Below are 14890 nucleotides of genomic sequence, written 5' to 3' on the forward strand. Positions count from 1 at the left end.
GCATACAATATTACTTAATTACAATTACTTAATGTATATTACTCAAATAATTTACGATGCATATTATAATTCCTGAAATGTAAATATTGTTTAGTTAAAACACACATATTACACTGCCTCAACACATGGATGGCATGTAATACATTCTTTGTAGTAAACTAAAAAAAAAGAATGTATTACATGCCATCCATTTGTTAACCAAAATTATATATTATAATAATATTGTATAAATTAAGTAATTGTAATTAGGTAATATTGTATGCAGAAATTAAGTAAAGGTTACTAAAAGAAAGAATTGATTCAGCAAAAATAAATTAAGTGAAGTTTACTAAAAGAAAGGATTGACTGAAGGTCAGGTCTTGTCTTGAATCCGAGTTAAAGATATATTTACTCAAAATTAAATTTACTTAAAAAAAGCAAATGCAGAAAACTGCAAAACTTTTTAAAGTAAATTTTACGCATAATTTTTTGTGTAGGACCTAATTTAGATGGATTAGTAGGGCCTACCAAGAATATCAACTAAACTTTGTCCTTATATGGCGTCCTTATAAGTTGAAAATCAGCTATTAGCTTTATACAGTAAGTAAGTTAAATCGTTCAAAAATTAAATTAGTTTTTTTTTTTTTTACCTTGCCCATATTCTGCCTGGACTGGCTGTAGAAACTTTGGACTGGGATTCCTGCTATCTTGTTTTCAATCAGTTGAGTGTAATGTGGTCATGTGACCACTACATGATATGGGCAGTGTCTCTGTATGAGGCCAAATGGTCAGTGTTTTTAAAAAATTAAGTTTCATGGTGCAGAAAAGCAAAAATGCAATATCCCTGTATAGGGACGCAGGGTCACAAGAGGATATACTGTATATAATTTTTTTTACAGAAGTAAAAAAAACATATTGCTCGTCTTTCTTTCTTCAACTTTCATGATTTATAGAAGTGTATTATCTAATCATTAACATAGTTTTTAATAAGGTAAAAAATATATAGTATAACAAAGTACAAAATATTTGATCTGTTTACTCTGTATTAGGTGGACTTTCTGAAAGGTTAAGCTTAGTGCTCGTCTTCCAAAGGAGTTTGAGAGGCAAATCCCCTTTGACCTTTTAATTTAGTCCAGGACTGGATTTAATCTGTGTCTGGAAAGCTGTCCCATTAAGTGGCATTAAGAGCAATAAGAGTGAGATCAGTGTTCTTTGAGCAGTCTGGCTGTATGTGTGTTTACCCAGCCTCCTCCATGCTGAAGACAAACAGCAAACAGTGCAATGGTGGGATTTGACAGCCAGCATCATCACCCACCCCACCTCAATACACACACACACACACACACACACATGCATGCAAGCACACACACACACACACACTCGGAATTAATTGACACTGACAGATAAGAAGTTTGTTCAGCGGATGTTTGTGCCACACAGGTGTGTGCACTCGTCTAACTCTCTCTCTTTCTCTCTCCCTCTCTCCTTCTCTCTGTCTCTCTCTCTCTCTCTGTGTTTGTCTGTCTGTCTCTCTCTCTCTCTCTCACTCTTCCCTCCTCCGTTTCCCATCTGTCTCTCTTTTCCTCCATCCCTCCTCACTCCTATTATCTGCTCTTCTTTCTCTTCCCCCTGGCAGTTTTATGTATGGTGAACTGACAGACAGGAAGACAATAGACAAAGTCAGACAGACCTTTGATAACTATGAGTCCAATTGCTTTGAAGTGCTGCTTTATAAGAAGAACAGTGAGTATTACAAGTCACGTCACAGGCAATCATTGTGTATTTAAGGCTCTTAGCCGGGCCTGCAGCATCTATGTCGAGGGATAGATCACACAGGGACTTTTTGCCAACCGAAAAAAGGGCTTATTTAAATTACTTATTCATTTTCACTGTGTTTAAGCTGCTCTTCACTTAGTCCTCATTCATTTTTTCTAGTGTTTCTGCATCAGAACCATTACCCGCAGAGGCATTATGTAGAGGCTAACCCCAGCAAAAAGTAATTTGTTATGTCATGAAGTCCAATTTGAACAGAATTCAGAAGCCTTATTATGATTTCCTTATGGTTCCCTTTAAGTTTGTCATTGTATATAGACAGAAATTGACAATATATCACAAAGTATTGGCCCTATTGATAACCACAAAGATATATATGTGGAATTTGCAAATTCCTTAGGGTTTGTTTTTATTAGTTAATGGATACCCTCTTGCTACTGTACAGGTTAAGGAACATATTAGAAACTTCAATAGCATAGCATTTAATGCCTAAAGTTCATGGTATCAATTCATTTAAAGACTTCATTGGGGGAAACTTCATAGGGGCTTCATAACACATTAATAGATATTGAATAATACATTTATAAAGCCATCCTTGAAAATTTCTGAAAATGTTATTCCATTACTTTCAACATTATGTGAAACCATTATTTATCGATTAAAAAGGCTATATAGACATAAATATCTTAATAAAATTAATGTTAAATGTACTGAAATTTAGCTGTAACACTATACACATATATTTGTAAATTCTAAAACCGCACCAGTTGATTCTTGAACTTTTTGAGCAGTGTCACCTCTTAAGAAGCATAATTAAAGTGACAAAAGTTATAGACTGTTTTTATTATTTATAACACTAAATCCCACTGAATGTAGAGTTAAAATAAAGACTCCTATTTAGCAACAATACATATCAATTCTGTTAATGATTTTGAGGCCCATAAACTAAAATGGTAGAATATTTTACAATTACATCTATTTTGAACATGTAAAGTGTCATAATAAATAATAAATAAATGCGTTAAAAAGATCAATGAGTGAAAAAAGAAAAACATGATAAATAAACTGCTTAATTGTTATTAATATCTAACACACATATGTCTAATTATACTTAAACAGATATTTAAAACTTATGTCAATACAGTCTCATTCATTTTGAAAAAAGACTCACGTCATGTTGCAGGTACTGGTACAAAGTATTAGTAAATGTTCATGTATTGCTTTATAAATGAGTTATTCAAATCTTATCAAGGTGTTATGAAGCCACTATGTAGATACTCTTCAGATAAAATGTTACCAATGTTACCATTATGTTATCTTACTTTACATTTATCAGTGCAGGCACTTAAATAAACTTGAACCACATCCTTAAAATAAGCCTGTCTGGATAAGCTTGGGCTTAATAAATACTAAAAGTAGCTAGACAGCTGGCTTTACATACTAACATATCAGCTAGTGAAGTTATTTTGTTTTATGTTTTAGCTTCAGTGCTTCTTTTTTTCTCACTTTTCTTTTTCTTCTAACTATACCCCATTCCCGATTCTTCACTCTTCTTCCAACCCTGCTCTCTCACAACCATTTATATCATCTCGCTCCCCTCTCTATCTTTTCCTCATTCCTCCTCTCCTTGGCCCCATCAGGGACACCAGTGTGGCTGTACATGCAAGTGGCCCCGATCAGGAACGAGAATGATAAAGTGGTTCTGTTCCTCTGCACTTTCAAGGATATAACCGTCTTCAAACAGCCCATTGAGGACGAGACCACCAAAGGTAAGAGTCTTGCACTGCTGATCTGTTCAAAAATAGACTTTTACTAGACTTCTTAACCACAGACTGAAAGTTCAGTGAGTGAAACCTTGACATCTCTAAGGAAGCTTCCGTCTCGTGTGTATTAAAGAAGAATCTTCATAGCATTCTGGAGTTAGTTAGGTAGAGAACTTTGAGTAGATAACTCAGCCATGTGCTTTATGTTAAATCTGTGTGGTTCATGTTACTGGGTAACTGCTAGTTTTGTTCTTTAACATCTTGGTTACTCTAAGAAATGACCAAATTTAACATGATTCCATAAGAAAAATATAAAGTACAAGTCAAAGGTTTGGACACACCTCATTCAATGTGTATTTTATGATTTTTTTCCACATTGTTAATTTCATAATGAAGACATTAAAGTTATACAGGAACGCATGCAGAATTTTTTGTAAACAAAGATAATATGTTTTATACTTTAGATTATTCTATATAGACCTATTTAGATCTGCACACTCTTGGTATTTTAATCTCAGTGTCTTCATAAGGGAGAGTCACCTGGAATAGTTTTCTCAGCATCTTGAAGGAGTTTCTGGAGGTGCTGAACAATAGTTGCTGCTTTTCCTTCATCCCAGTTGATCAGGTTTAGATCAGGAGATAGTGGAGGTTTTTTTTATTTACTACATACTAATTCTTAACTTTGTTTTCATGTATTTATATTCATAGTATAGAATATTACATTGTATTATATAGTCATAGTGTACCAGAACTCAGAAAATATGCAGACTTGTAAAACAATATTTAATAGATAAAGGGGCGAGGGGGGGAAAAGTCAAGCAAAGCAGGGTTAATACCGATTGACTGAGGCATACAGGATTAAACATACCAGAGTCAAGTACACTGTCCAGGGTAGAGCACAGGCAGAGCAGTAATACAAGGCAGGCAAAAAATGGGGTGCACGGAAAAATGGTAATACATGGAAAAACAAACAAGAAATCAAGGAAAAGTGTAGGACGAACCAAACAATACAAGGTAAAGTCCTGAGCCGGCTTTATACCCAGACCAACAGGTGTTAGTACTCAGGAATGACTTCCTAAAGGCGTCACATGATCGCCAGAGTCTCTGAATGGTGTATTCTGGGTAGTGTAGTCCTGTGGTTGTGAATCTCAGATAGAACTGTGTGTGGGGGAGATTGGTTCACTTTCAGATCCAGGCGTGACATATATACTACAACTGTATTATAAAAAAATCACATTTTTGCTTTACATAGAATTGCAGGCCTTAGGATGTAATAAACCTGATTAAAGTATTAAATGTATATTGAACTTGGGCAATGTATGCATTACTCATCTAAGTTCTAATTCAAATTGTGGAGCTGGGCTCCACATTAAAAAGACATACAGTGTGAAAGAGCCATTAAAAGGACAATTAGGGACACTGTTTTTGTGTGGTGTTGTTGAGCTGCAGTGTGTGTTTATGTGTGTGTGTGTAGCAGAGCTTGGAGTCTTATTAATGAGTGTGAATCCATTCACATTGTTGTCATTACATACAGTATAGACACAAATGAACAAGATAATAGAAAAAAGTGTGGATATTCATTAGTATTAAACAAGAGGTGGCATAAATGGTCATCTCCTCTACTCTGGAGTATTGTTTTGGAGTTCTTTGTTTGTTCAATTGTTTTACATTAGTGTTCGAGTAATGTATGCGTCAGATTACTCTCTTAAACTTTTCCTTGCTCATTAGCCAGTCACATGCTAAGGCTTTGTAAATAGCTGGTTGCCAGTTTCTCTACTTGAAAAGGCACCCTTTTTAACCTTGTCTAGTATTGTTGGCATAGAAGGAACTTCATAAAGGCGCCCATTTCTACTGAAAGGTGGCATGTTATGAGACATTATCAACATTTCTTGTTCTGGAAGGCACAGCATCATCATTTTTGCAGGAAGGTGTCGACCTGGCAGCAGGGCCACTTCAAGGCATTTGTGGGCCCCATGCAAAATATGCTCCACGTTTTTAAAGTATAACTTAAATAATAATTGAGAATTGGGACAGACATACCTGATTCTTCAAGACAGTGAACAGCTGGCTTGCAGGGATACTACTAGACATTAATGTTCCAGTCTGGTTAAAGGATTATCATAGGTCATTCCTACCCCCCTATTATGTAGATAAGCTAAATGATCACAGTAGAATAGCCAAGTCAAGTCAAGTAGTTTTATTGTTAATACTGCATATGTACAGAACATACAGAGGATTGAAATTAAATGGCAGCAAATAAGTTACAGCAAGAACATCAAATTAAAAATATAAACACTATATGTACAACACAACAAGACACAAGACAATAGTGCAATAGTACAATTGTAAACAGAACCCGTATAAAAAAGCTACCACTGACTGGTAAAGTGAACAAGTGCATACAGTTGTTTAAATGTCACTTACTAAAAGTGGTTAGCTAGCATAGCAGAGAAGCTATCCCACCTTTGTCAAAAACCAAAAATACTAGCATTGACTAGCAGGCAGTTAGCTAACATAAACATTACACATACTGTATATTCAGTTACTTACCTACCTGCTGCTAAATTAAAATGTTTATGCATTTATACATGCAGGCTTAATTTATAACTTATATAAATGCTGTTTTCTTTTCTTTCTTTCTGGCTTCCTGATAAATAACTCAGCTGAAGTTTCATATTTTGCCGGCTGCAGGAATCACAAACCTGGCTTGCTGGCTGCTGTCAGTAACTAGTGGGAGGGGCCTCCTTGAGTGTTCCTTGTACTTTCCTGTATTAACCATCACATAATTTAAAGGGGCGCTCACATAGTTTGTCATTGCAATTAATTCATAACCAGTCGTTGTCTGGGGACCCAGGCCAGTTTAGGGCACTAGGAAATTGATTGGTTTGCTTGCCTTGTTGCAATGGGTCAGCCTGGCAGTGAATTACTCTCTTTTTCACCAGTCAAAGGGGCACATTTAGGGAAGCTTTTTCAACCAGGAGTGCCCCTGCCCCCCTTTTAAAGCAGCACTAGGTAGGATTTTCTTGATTTTTTTTATCTTTTTAAAGAAGCAAAATTACAGCTTGAAACTCACCTCAGCGCTGCGTTGAGGTGTAATAGGAGGAATAGCGGTGCTCTCGTGTCTGTGCCGGAGCTCCTCTGAGCTCAAACCAGACTCTGTAAGTTATCCGAGGCGGCCGCGACCAACGCTCGTGAGAACTGCGACCTGCTTTCCGACCTTTAGTTCTAACAGTTCTACAAGGACTACTGGTTCATTCTTTACAAACTAACATACAGACACTCTGGCAGAAGCTGAAAAGAGAGCGAATATTTCTGTGAAAGCCAGAAAACGAGAAAGGGAAACTAATTCGCTTGAAACATTTGTTACACTCTGCAACTGTAGGGGGATCCCACGAGCACAAAATCTCAATCCTACCTAGTGAAGCTTTAAGCCTGACTGAGCTTATTAGTACCCTATCTTTACCAGTTAAGCAACTTTTTTTTCCTTGTTGTGCCTGTTGATTATTTTGATTGCTGCTGATATGGAGCGTAATAAATTGAAATTATTATTATCTGTGGCGAAGTGTTTGCTTGGTGTCTTTTTCACCACTCAGAGCTGCCTTAATAATTACAATGCTCCACTTTAAAAAGAGATACAGTGTGAAAGGGCCATTACAAGGTCAATTAGAGGCACTGTTTTAGAGCTCATTTGTGTGGCGCTGCGAGCTGCAGCCTACGTTAATGCAAGGGCGAAACGGCAAATCACGAGACAGACGAGCTGTCACTTTGTGTTTAAGAGTGCTCTCTCTCTCCAGGCAACTCAGAAACGAGTGCTGGAGAACTTCTCTCGTGTTTGTGATTGATGGGCACTGTCAGATCTCTCTATATTTCTCTCTCGTTCTCTTTCACATTTCTCTCTCTCTATCTCTCTCTGCCTCTCTCTTTTTCTCTCTGTATCCAATGGCTATATCCCCTATGAGATTCTGGCTCTTCTAAGTTGAAGTGCTTGTCCTCTTGACAGGGATCCTGGCTCTTGGAGTACTCGTCCGATCCGCATACACACACAAACACACACACACACACTGTCTGAATATGAGAAGCAGGCTGGTAGTTAGTGTCACTGTTCTGGGCTTGTCTGCTAGAATAACACACAGACAGGCAGGTGCACAGTTTAGGCAGTGGGACCGGGGCAAAATCACATCTGGATTCCTGGTGGAAAAGTACATGTAGGGCATTGTATGGGAACAAAGCCCCCAAGGAAACCTTAGTTATTTTCAGATTCACCAGTGTTTCACCCTGATCAGCATTATATATCAGCTCAAAGGACATGTGGAGTTCATTGGGGCTTTGAATATTAAATATAAAATGGCTAAATTTGAGTTGCAGATTTCGCAGCCTCTGGTTCTACTTTCTGATAGAGTTCTGAGCCATAGAAAAGCTGTGTATTTCCAACAAGTATCTCCATTTTTGTCAATTTTTAGTTTACTGCATAATTTGATTAAACAAAATGTCCTTTACACTGTCTAAATTTCCTGATTTCCAGAGTTACCTGAAATAGACTCTTTAAACATTGCCTTCCATTAAAAGTAAAGAAGGTTTTATCTTTTTCTTTTTAATCTGCTGTTTTGGAAATGCTTGTTTGAATAATGATTTTCTGCAATTATTAAATTCAGTTACATTTAATAAAGTTAAATTAAATACTATTGAAATCATACTTATACAGGGTTGTGCAGCAGAACAGGACGTCTCTGGTACAGTACAGGTAAAACGACTTACAGTAGTGCAAGGACAATAGACAAGGTGCATAGACAATAAGAACAGAGACTACAAAAATACAAAATATATATATAAAAAACTATATTTGTAAAAGTGTTTGCTCTTTGGCCATGGAAACTCATTCACTGAAGCTTTCTATGCTCTCCTGTTCTTGATCTTATTTGAAGGCCACATGATATTTGGAGGTCTGTAGTGATTGACTCTGCAGAAAGTTGGTGACCTAGTTGATATCACTGACAGTTGAATGTGGAATATTTAGTAGTGAGTAGTGAAAATATCAGGACTGGACTTGTTGCACATGTGCTGCATCCTATCACCATACCATGCTGGAGTTCACTGAGCTCCTAAGGTCAACCCATTCTTTCACTAATGTTTGTAGACGCAGTCTGCATGTCTAGGTTCTTGGTTTTATACACCATCAAAGTGATTCCAGGGATTTAATGAGTTTAATGATATGAATGAGTGAGCGAATATTTTTCGAAATCAGTTTGTGTGCATTTATTGTACATGCACAAATAGGAAGGTTGGGTAATTAAAGTGTGAACTAAGTTACTTTACTAATAATACAGTGTAAAAGGTTTTGTGTGTTTGTTAAAGGAGAGGAACTTCAGGTGCGCATGTTGAGATAAACCAATGTGGTGTTGTGTATACATAGAAGACATCAAGAGTGCTTGTTAACAGTATGGTAATAGACATTATCATTTGGGTGAGACTGGTTTGTAATGGTGAGGCAATTGTTGTATGTAATTATCTTGAAAATATCTCAGTAACTTTGTTATTGTATCTTAATAAATCTGATAATGATAATTTGTATAAAGTATGCAGTCACATGCCTGCTTTTTAATCATGTTAATGAACATGACTGTTGTTTTTCTTGGGCAAAATGAGTTAATAAGAGTTAAATATGAGACACAAGGATTTGGAGCATAGGTTTAGGTGTAGGTTTTAGCATTTTCAAGTTTTTTTGAGTGCTGTTTCAGTGCTGTTAATTTGTTGTTAGTTTGACAGCATTCGTTGGATTGATTATCACAGAGTGTAATGTAAAGCTTGACAATTTTTTTTTCCGTTTAACAAAATCCCATACAAACCTTTTGAGGACACACATCCATTCAGAACAAGGTTAACTTCAATCTTTAATCATACATTATTGTAATACACATACTATAAAGGACAAATGTAGAGTCATTTATTAAGCCTTTTTTAATGCTTTGTTTTGTTAAGACATGGAATCTGATCAGAGAATAAAATCTGTAAACACAATCAAAGCTGCAATACCACACATTGTTTTAGATCATGTCTGCCAATAAAGAGTTAGTGTGTGCCAGATTGTGGTTAAAAATTAAAGGGGTTGCCCAGAAGGCCAGTTGATCTAAGCCCAGTCGTTAAAGGGTTAAGCTATCAGTGTTAGAATTTAGCCATCCGTTTGAAGTGCTCCTTTTATTGACATCCAGGCCCTAGGCACTGTCCCTCTGATGCTTCTTGCATCTTTGATATGGTCTAATTGGGCTTTAATATGTCATGTTGAAATGCATCCCTCTTGTTGAGCCCTTCCATTGTCATGGATTAGCAGGCAAATGGTTCGTGTGGAGGCAGTGGGAACTTGTTTTGCTGCTTTTGCAAATGTATTTTCTTTCCCATAAGCAATGTAGAGAAAAATATAATTAAAGACTTCACTAGGTCTACTGCTTTTAGTTAATTTAGGTCTTTAAGTGCCTGAGCGTAGATCATAACTGTGAAGTTATGCAGTGGAGCTCAGTTCCAGGAGCTCTTTTCCATGTCACTGTGTGGCTTCTCCCACCAGCCTCGGGGCACACAGATCTCTGGGCAGAATATACAGTATATGTGTGTATTGGTTTCAGAGGGAATGGGGTCCCACAGGGATCGCATGCACCATTCAAGAAGGCACAGCCATGCTCTAGAGTGCCTTTAGGCAAGTCATGCATTATGCACAGGGTTTTCATAACAATAGCAGTGAACATTCCTCATCAGTGCACTGGGTCTCATTTTGACTTTTAGTGTGCCTGAGTGCTTCTATGTGTTTGTGTTCATAGCATCTGTGTTTCCTAGCATTTCCGTTATTTGTAAACACATGGGAACATGCACACGAAAAATGAACTGAAATATGTTTAAATATCTGGAGTTAGAGAAAAATGTGTGACAGTGTTAGATTGTATGAATTTATTGAGTTTTTTAGACTACAGCTTGAGATATATGAGGTACTTTTTGGCAATGTAGCATTTTATAGTTTATTCACAAGCATTTTAGAATCTATTACTTAAATTGAACAGCTAAAACACACTAAAATAAGGTAAAATCTATCTGCAATTTTTAAGTACATTTGATAGTGTCCTCTTCACCCATAACTAACCATAATATGTAGTCCTGCGAACAAGGGTCACTCTCGCTTGGGCTTTCAGCTTTATTTTATGTAACGGTTGACAGGCTGGCTGCAGTGTTGTAGGCCAAATGAGCAAGTTACCATTTGCTTTACTGTAAAATGTGACTTCATGCTGGCTGAGAACTGCAATAAAGGAACCTTGTTCGGGATTAGGTTTCATGTATAATGGGGAAAACAGAAAATAAACTGTCAGAAGGACAGCAGGACCATTATATCCTTTATTAGAAAAGCAATGCACAAGCAATGGCTAGTCACATTGAGTGACCAATGATGTACAGTACAGGCCAAAAGTTTGGACACACCTTCCCATTCAATGAGTTTCCTTAATTTTCATGATTATTTTACATTGTAGATTCTCACTGAAGGCATCAAAACTATGAATGAACACACGTGGAGTTTTTTTTGTACTTAACAAAAAAAAAGAGCTGACCTCCACAGTCACCGGACCTGAACCCAATCCAGATGGTTTGGGGTGAGCTGGACCGCAGAGTGAAGAAGGCAAAGAGGCAAAAAGTGCTAATAAACACCTCTGGGAACTCCTTCCTTCCTTCCATTTCAGGTGACCACCTCTTGATGAAGCTCATTGAGAGAATGATGTCAAGAGTGTGCAAAGCAGTAATCAGAGCAAAGGGTGGCAATTTTGAAGAAACTAGAATATAAAACATGTTTTCAAGTTATTTCACCATTTTTTGTTAAGTACATAAAACTCCACGTGTGTTCATTTATAGGTTTTGATGCCTTCAGTAAGAATCTGCAATGTAAATAGTCATGAAAATAAAGAAAACGCATTGAAAAAGAGAAGGTGTGTCCAAACTTTTGGCCTGTACTGTTTAAGCAGAACTGCCTACTATACGTTGTACTTATAAATGTTAAGTAAAGTTTATCTTGACTCCTGTAAAGAGTTAAAAGTTCAACTAACGGAAAAGCGTTACTTAAACTCCACCCAGTGAGTCTGTTTAAGGATCACACATATCATCACCGTCCAATGAAAAATGAGTGTCTCCAAAACAGCACTTCTAAACTTTTAATGGAAGTCAATGTAACAAAAGTTTATTTCAGGTCCTTTTAAAGTATTTATACTGGTCTTTTCATCAAGAAATTTTGGCACAGTGTAAGGAAGAGTTTGTCTGTTCAAATTATGTAGTAAATAAAAAAATTACAAAAATAGAGATACTTGTTTTTCATTGGACAGCGATGATATACACTCAAAATACGTTAAAATGTAGCTCTCTCCAACATTGGAGAGTTCTCCTGTGTGCACACCCTTGTGTGTGTTTGCCGGTCTAAAGGACTTTCACCCCCTTATATCCAATGTAATTTGACATTGGCTATTGAGAAGTGTGCATCCACCAAATAATAGCACATAAGGGAAAGAAATGAGAAAATAATGTGGAGGCCATGGCAACAGTAAAATCCTGAGGGAATCTGTCCTAGTGTCTAATGTTCCCTGGCAGAAGCTTCTCAAGCCGTCACCTATATGTGATGTGATTTCACTTTAGCAGTTAAACAGTGAGATGGAGAAAGTCTACTGAATCAGAGGCCCGGAGGGGACGGAGAAGCCAGTAGAAGTTGTCAGCTCAAGCTATTCCTAACCCTCTGCCTCTCAGTCTCCATATTCTCATCCATTTCTAGGGATGAAATTGAAGGAAATATGGAGAGCAGAACTCTTTCCAGCTCTTTCCGGGGTCTGAGTGGGCTTACGTAGATGCTGAAGTTAGACTTTAGACTTTAGAAACTGTTAAACTTTAGAAAGTCAGTTAATCACTACTCTCACAAGTCAGATTTCTGTGAGGATTGTGTACCTTTGTGGTTTGAGTGCCTGAAGCTGGAACTGGCTTATCACTAAGCCATAAGTTCACCATCACCCTGTGTAATAGTGAGCCAACTATCTGGCTCCAGGGTCCATTCACTGTAAAAACAGCTAAAAGTTAGATTTGAGGGCAGATCTGCACACTCTTGGTATTTTAATCTCAGTGTCTTCATGAGATGTGTTTTGAAGGAGTTCCTGGAGGTGCTGAACAATAGTTGCTGCTTTTCCTTCATGCTGTGAAGCTTCATCCCAAAATCACCATCTCAGTGACACACACTTTTTAAAATTTCTTACATAGTTCCATATGTGTCTTTTAATTGTTTTTCTGTCTTTAATAATAGTCTACAATGTAGAAAAAAAATAAATGAATCAATAAAGATAAAATATTGAATGAATATCTTAATGCATATCTTCTATCTCAAACTTTTAGATCTTCTTACTGTTCCCTCAATTACACATTTTACTATGGGAGGCAAATCCTTCAACAATACTGAAGCAAACTTTGAAACTCTCTGCTTTAAATGCTTTGTTGAACTGTTGAACTCTGTCTTCTTAAGTGGAATTTATTATTATTGTTATTTATTATTGTTATATTAGATTAAAAGACATACAAAGCCAACAGAATATGTAACCATTACCAAAGGTAATCTGATAAACAAATTCTGTGTCTGTCAAAGTTCCCGCCCGGTTCTGGGAAAATGTGTTTTCGCTTGCTCTAAAAATAGGTTATGAATGACTGCTGGATGCACGGGGCATTTTGTGTGTGTGTTTTTTTTTTGACAAAGTTATCCAATACACTTTAAGTATATATTTTTTATTATTTCTTATAGACACAATCTAATTTATTATTATTTAAAAAGTAAAATTTCCACACACATGGTATGGCCACACACCTACAAGTCATTTGATTGGCCACTGACAGTTTAGGGCTCAAGAGTGCTTCTTCTGGCCTTGGTCTTGACTTTACATGCCTTGTGTTTGGGCAGTGCAACATTGATGAGTAAATCTCACATCTTTCCCAGTGGCTCCTGAAACGATTTATTTGCATACTGGGTGTGTAAGTGTTAAAATGTAAGATGTGTAAAGACTGATATTGATTGTATGTTGAATCTATTTTAGTAAACTGGTAGTTGGATAAAGAAGCAAAACTAATTTGACATGATCAGTATGTATATAATACTGTATGATATATTGAAGTACACTGTAAGCCCGGATAAGTTTAATTTACTTAAAAAATTTGAGCAAATCGGTTGCTTTATAAAAAGTTAAGTAATTGTTGTAATGAAAACTTAAATGACTACACATTGATGGTGAGTGTCAGAAACTGGAGTACACACCCAAAATGCAAATAGTTTGTTGCAACAGATTAAACTCAGTTATTATAAGTTGACTAAACTAAAAGGACTCTGTTTAAATGTTTATGTGCCCACAAATGTTCCCCTAATTTATAATAGTTAAGTAATTTTGGGAAATAAAAACAGTCTAATTGAATACATTTAGGTAAGTATTATGTATGATTTTTTAATGCTGTGAAAACACAGTACAGTTATTTGAAACCACTGTCCATGATTATATTAAGCGTATTTAAAGCATTTTTTTCTAATTAAGTCTGATACCACTTTGTATTCTATAAAAATAGCAGGACAGCAAATTAGATACCTCCTCACTCTTGAAAGCAAAGGCCAGCCTGGAGAAGCTCTGTGGGAAATAGCCTGCTTCCCTTGTGGGTAAGCTGGAGTAGCGAGAGCCCCCTAGGGTCCACCAGCGTCCTGCTCTGTGGTGTCACTCTGCCTACAGAGAGAGACAGATGGCTTGGACAATTGTTTCTTTCTTTTTTTCTATTTCTCTTTCAAACTGTATCCTTATCTGACCCCTCTGCTCTTTTCTGGAGTGCCTCTTCTTGCTTACATGCTTCCACCCCCCGAGTTCTTTATATCACCCGCTCATTTAAATCTCTTGTGACAATTCTGTTGTAGCTATACCCTGTTCCTCTTCGTTTAATTACTCAGTAGTAATGTCTTGCATAAGAATGCTAAAGACCTCTGTGTGTATGTGTCTGGTTTTGCCCTCTGTGCCATAAGGCTGTGCTTTATTTTTGCGTGCTACCCTGACAGGGCTTCAATAAGCCAATGTGCTATTTTTGGGCTGGCCCACCAATCGGTGCACATGGCTGATTTCCCCCTTTTTAGCCCCGTTTGTAGCTCGCGTGGCTGTGCAGTGAGAGTGCTCCTGTGTGTGATTGCTGCGACTAAGCAAAATGGCCACAAGAGACCTATGCTGCTGTTGTAGTTTGCACATTCACTAGATGTGAGTCCAATAAAAAAACTGCAGAGCATCTCTTTCTCACTCCCCCCGCATTCCTTCGGCCTGATGCTATAAATCTTAGCCTCTGCAGAGGGGAATCAGAGTAGG

The 14890-nt window shown here is 37.1% G+C and overlaps 1 protein-coding gene across 1 annotated transcript in view; it reads left to right on the plus strand.

Annotated features, from left to right (window-relative positions):
- The window catches only part of kcnh5a (potassium voltage-gated channel, subfamily H (eag-related), member 5a), a 171130-nt gene that overhangs the window by 28595 nt on the left and 127645 nt on the right, over positions 1 to 14890 (plus strand). The window contains exons 3-4 of the mRNA XM_007256657.3: positions 1616 to 1722; positions 3393 to 3521. Of these exons, the coding sequence (XP_007256719.3) occupies positions 1616 to 1722; positions 3393 to 3521 (236 nt within the window). The remainder of the gene's footprint in view (positions 1 to 1615; positions 1723 to 3392; positions 3522 to 14890) is intronic.

This window comes from Astyanax mexicanus, chromosome 1, assembly GCF_023375975.1.
Source record: "Astyanax mexicanus isolate ESR-SI-001 chromosome 1, AstMex3_surface, whole genome shotgun sequence".
Lineage (NCBI taxonomy): Eukaryota > Metazoa > Chordata > Actinopteri > Characiformes > Acestrorhamphidae > Astyanax > Astyanax mexicanus.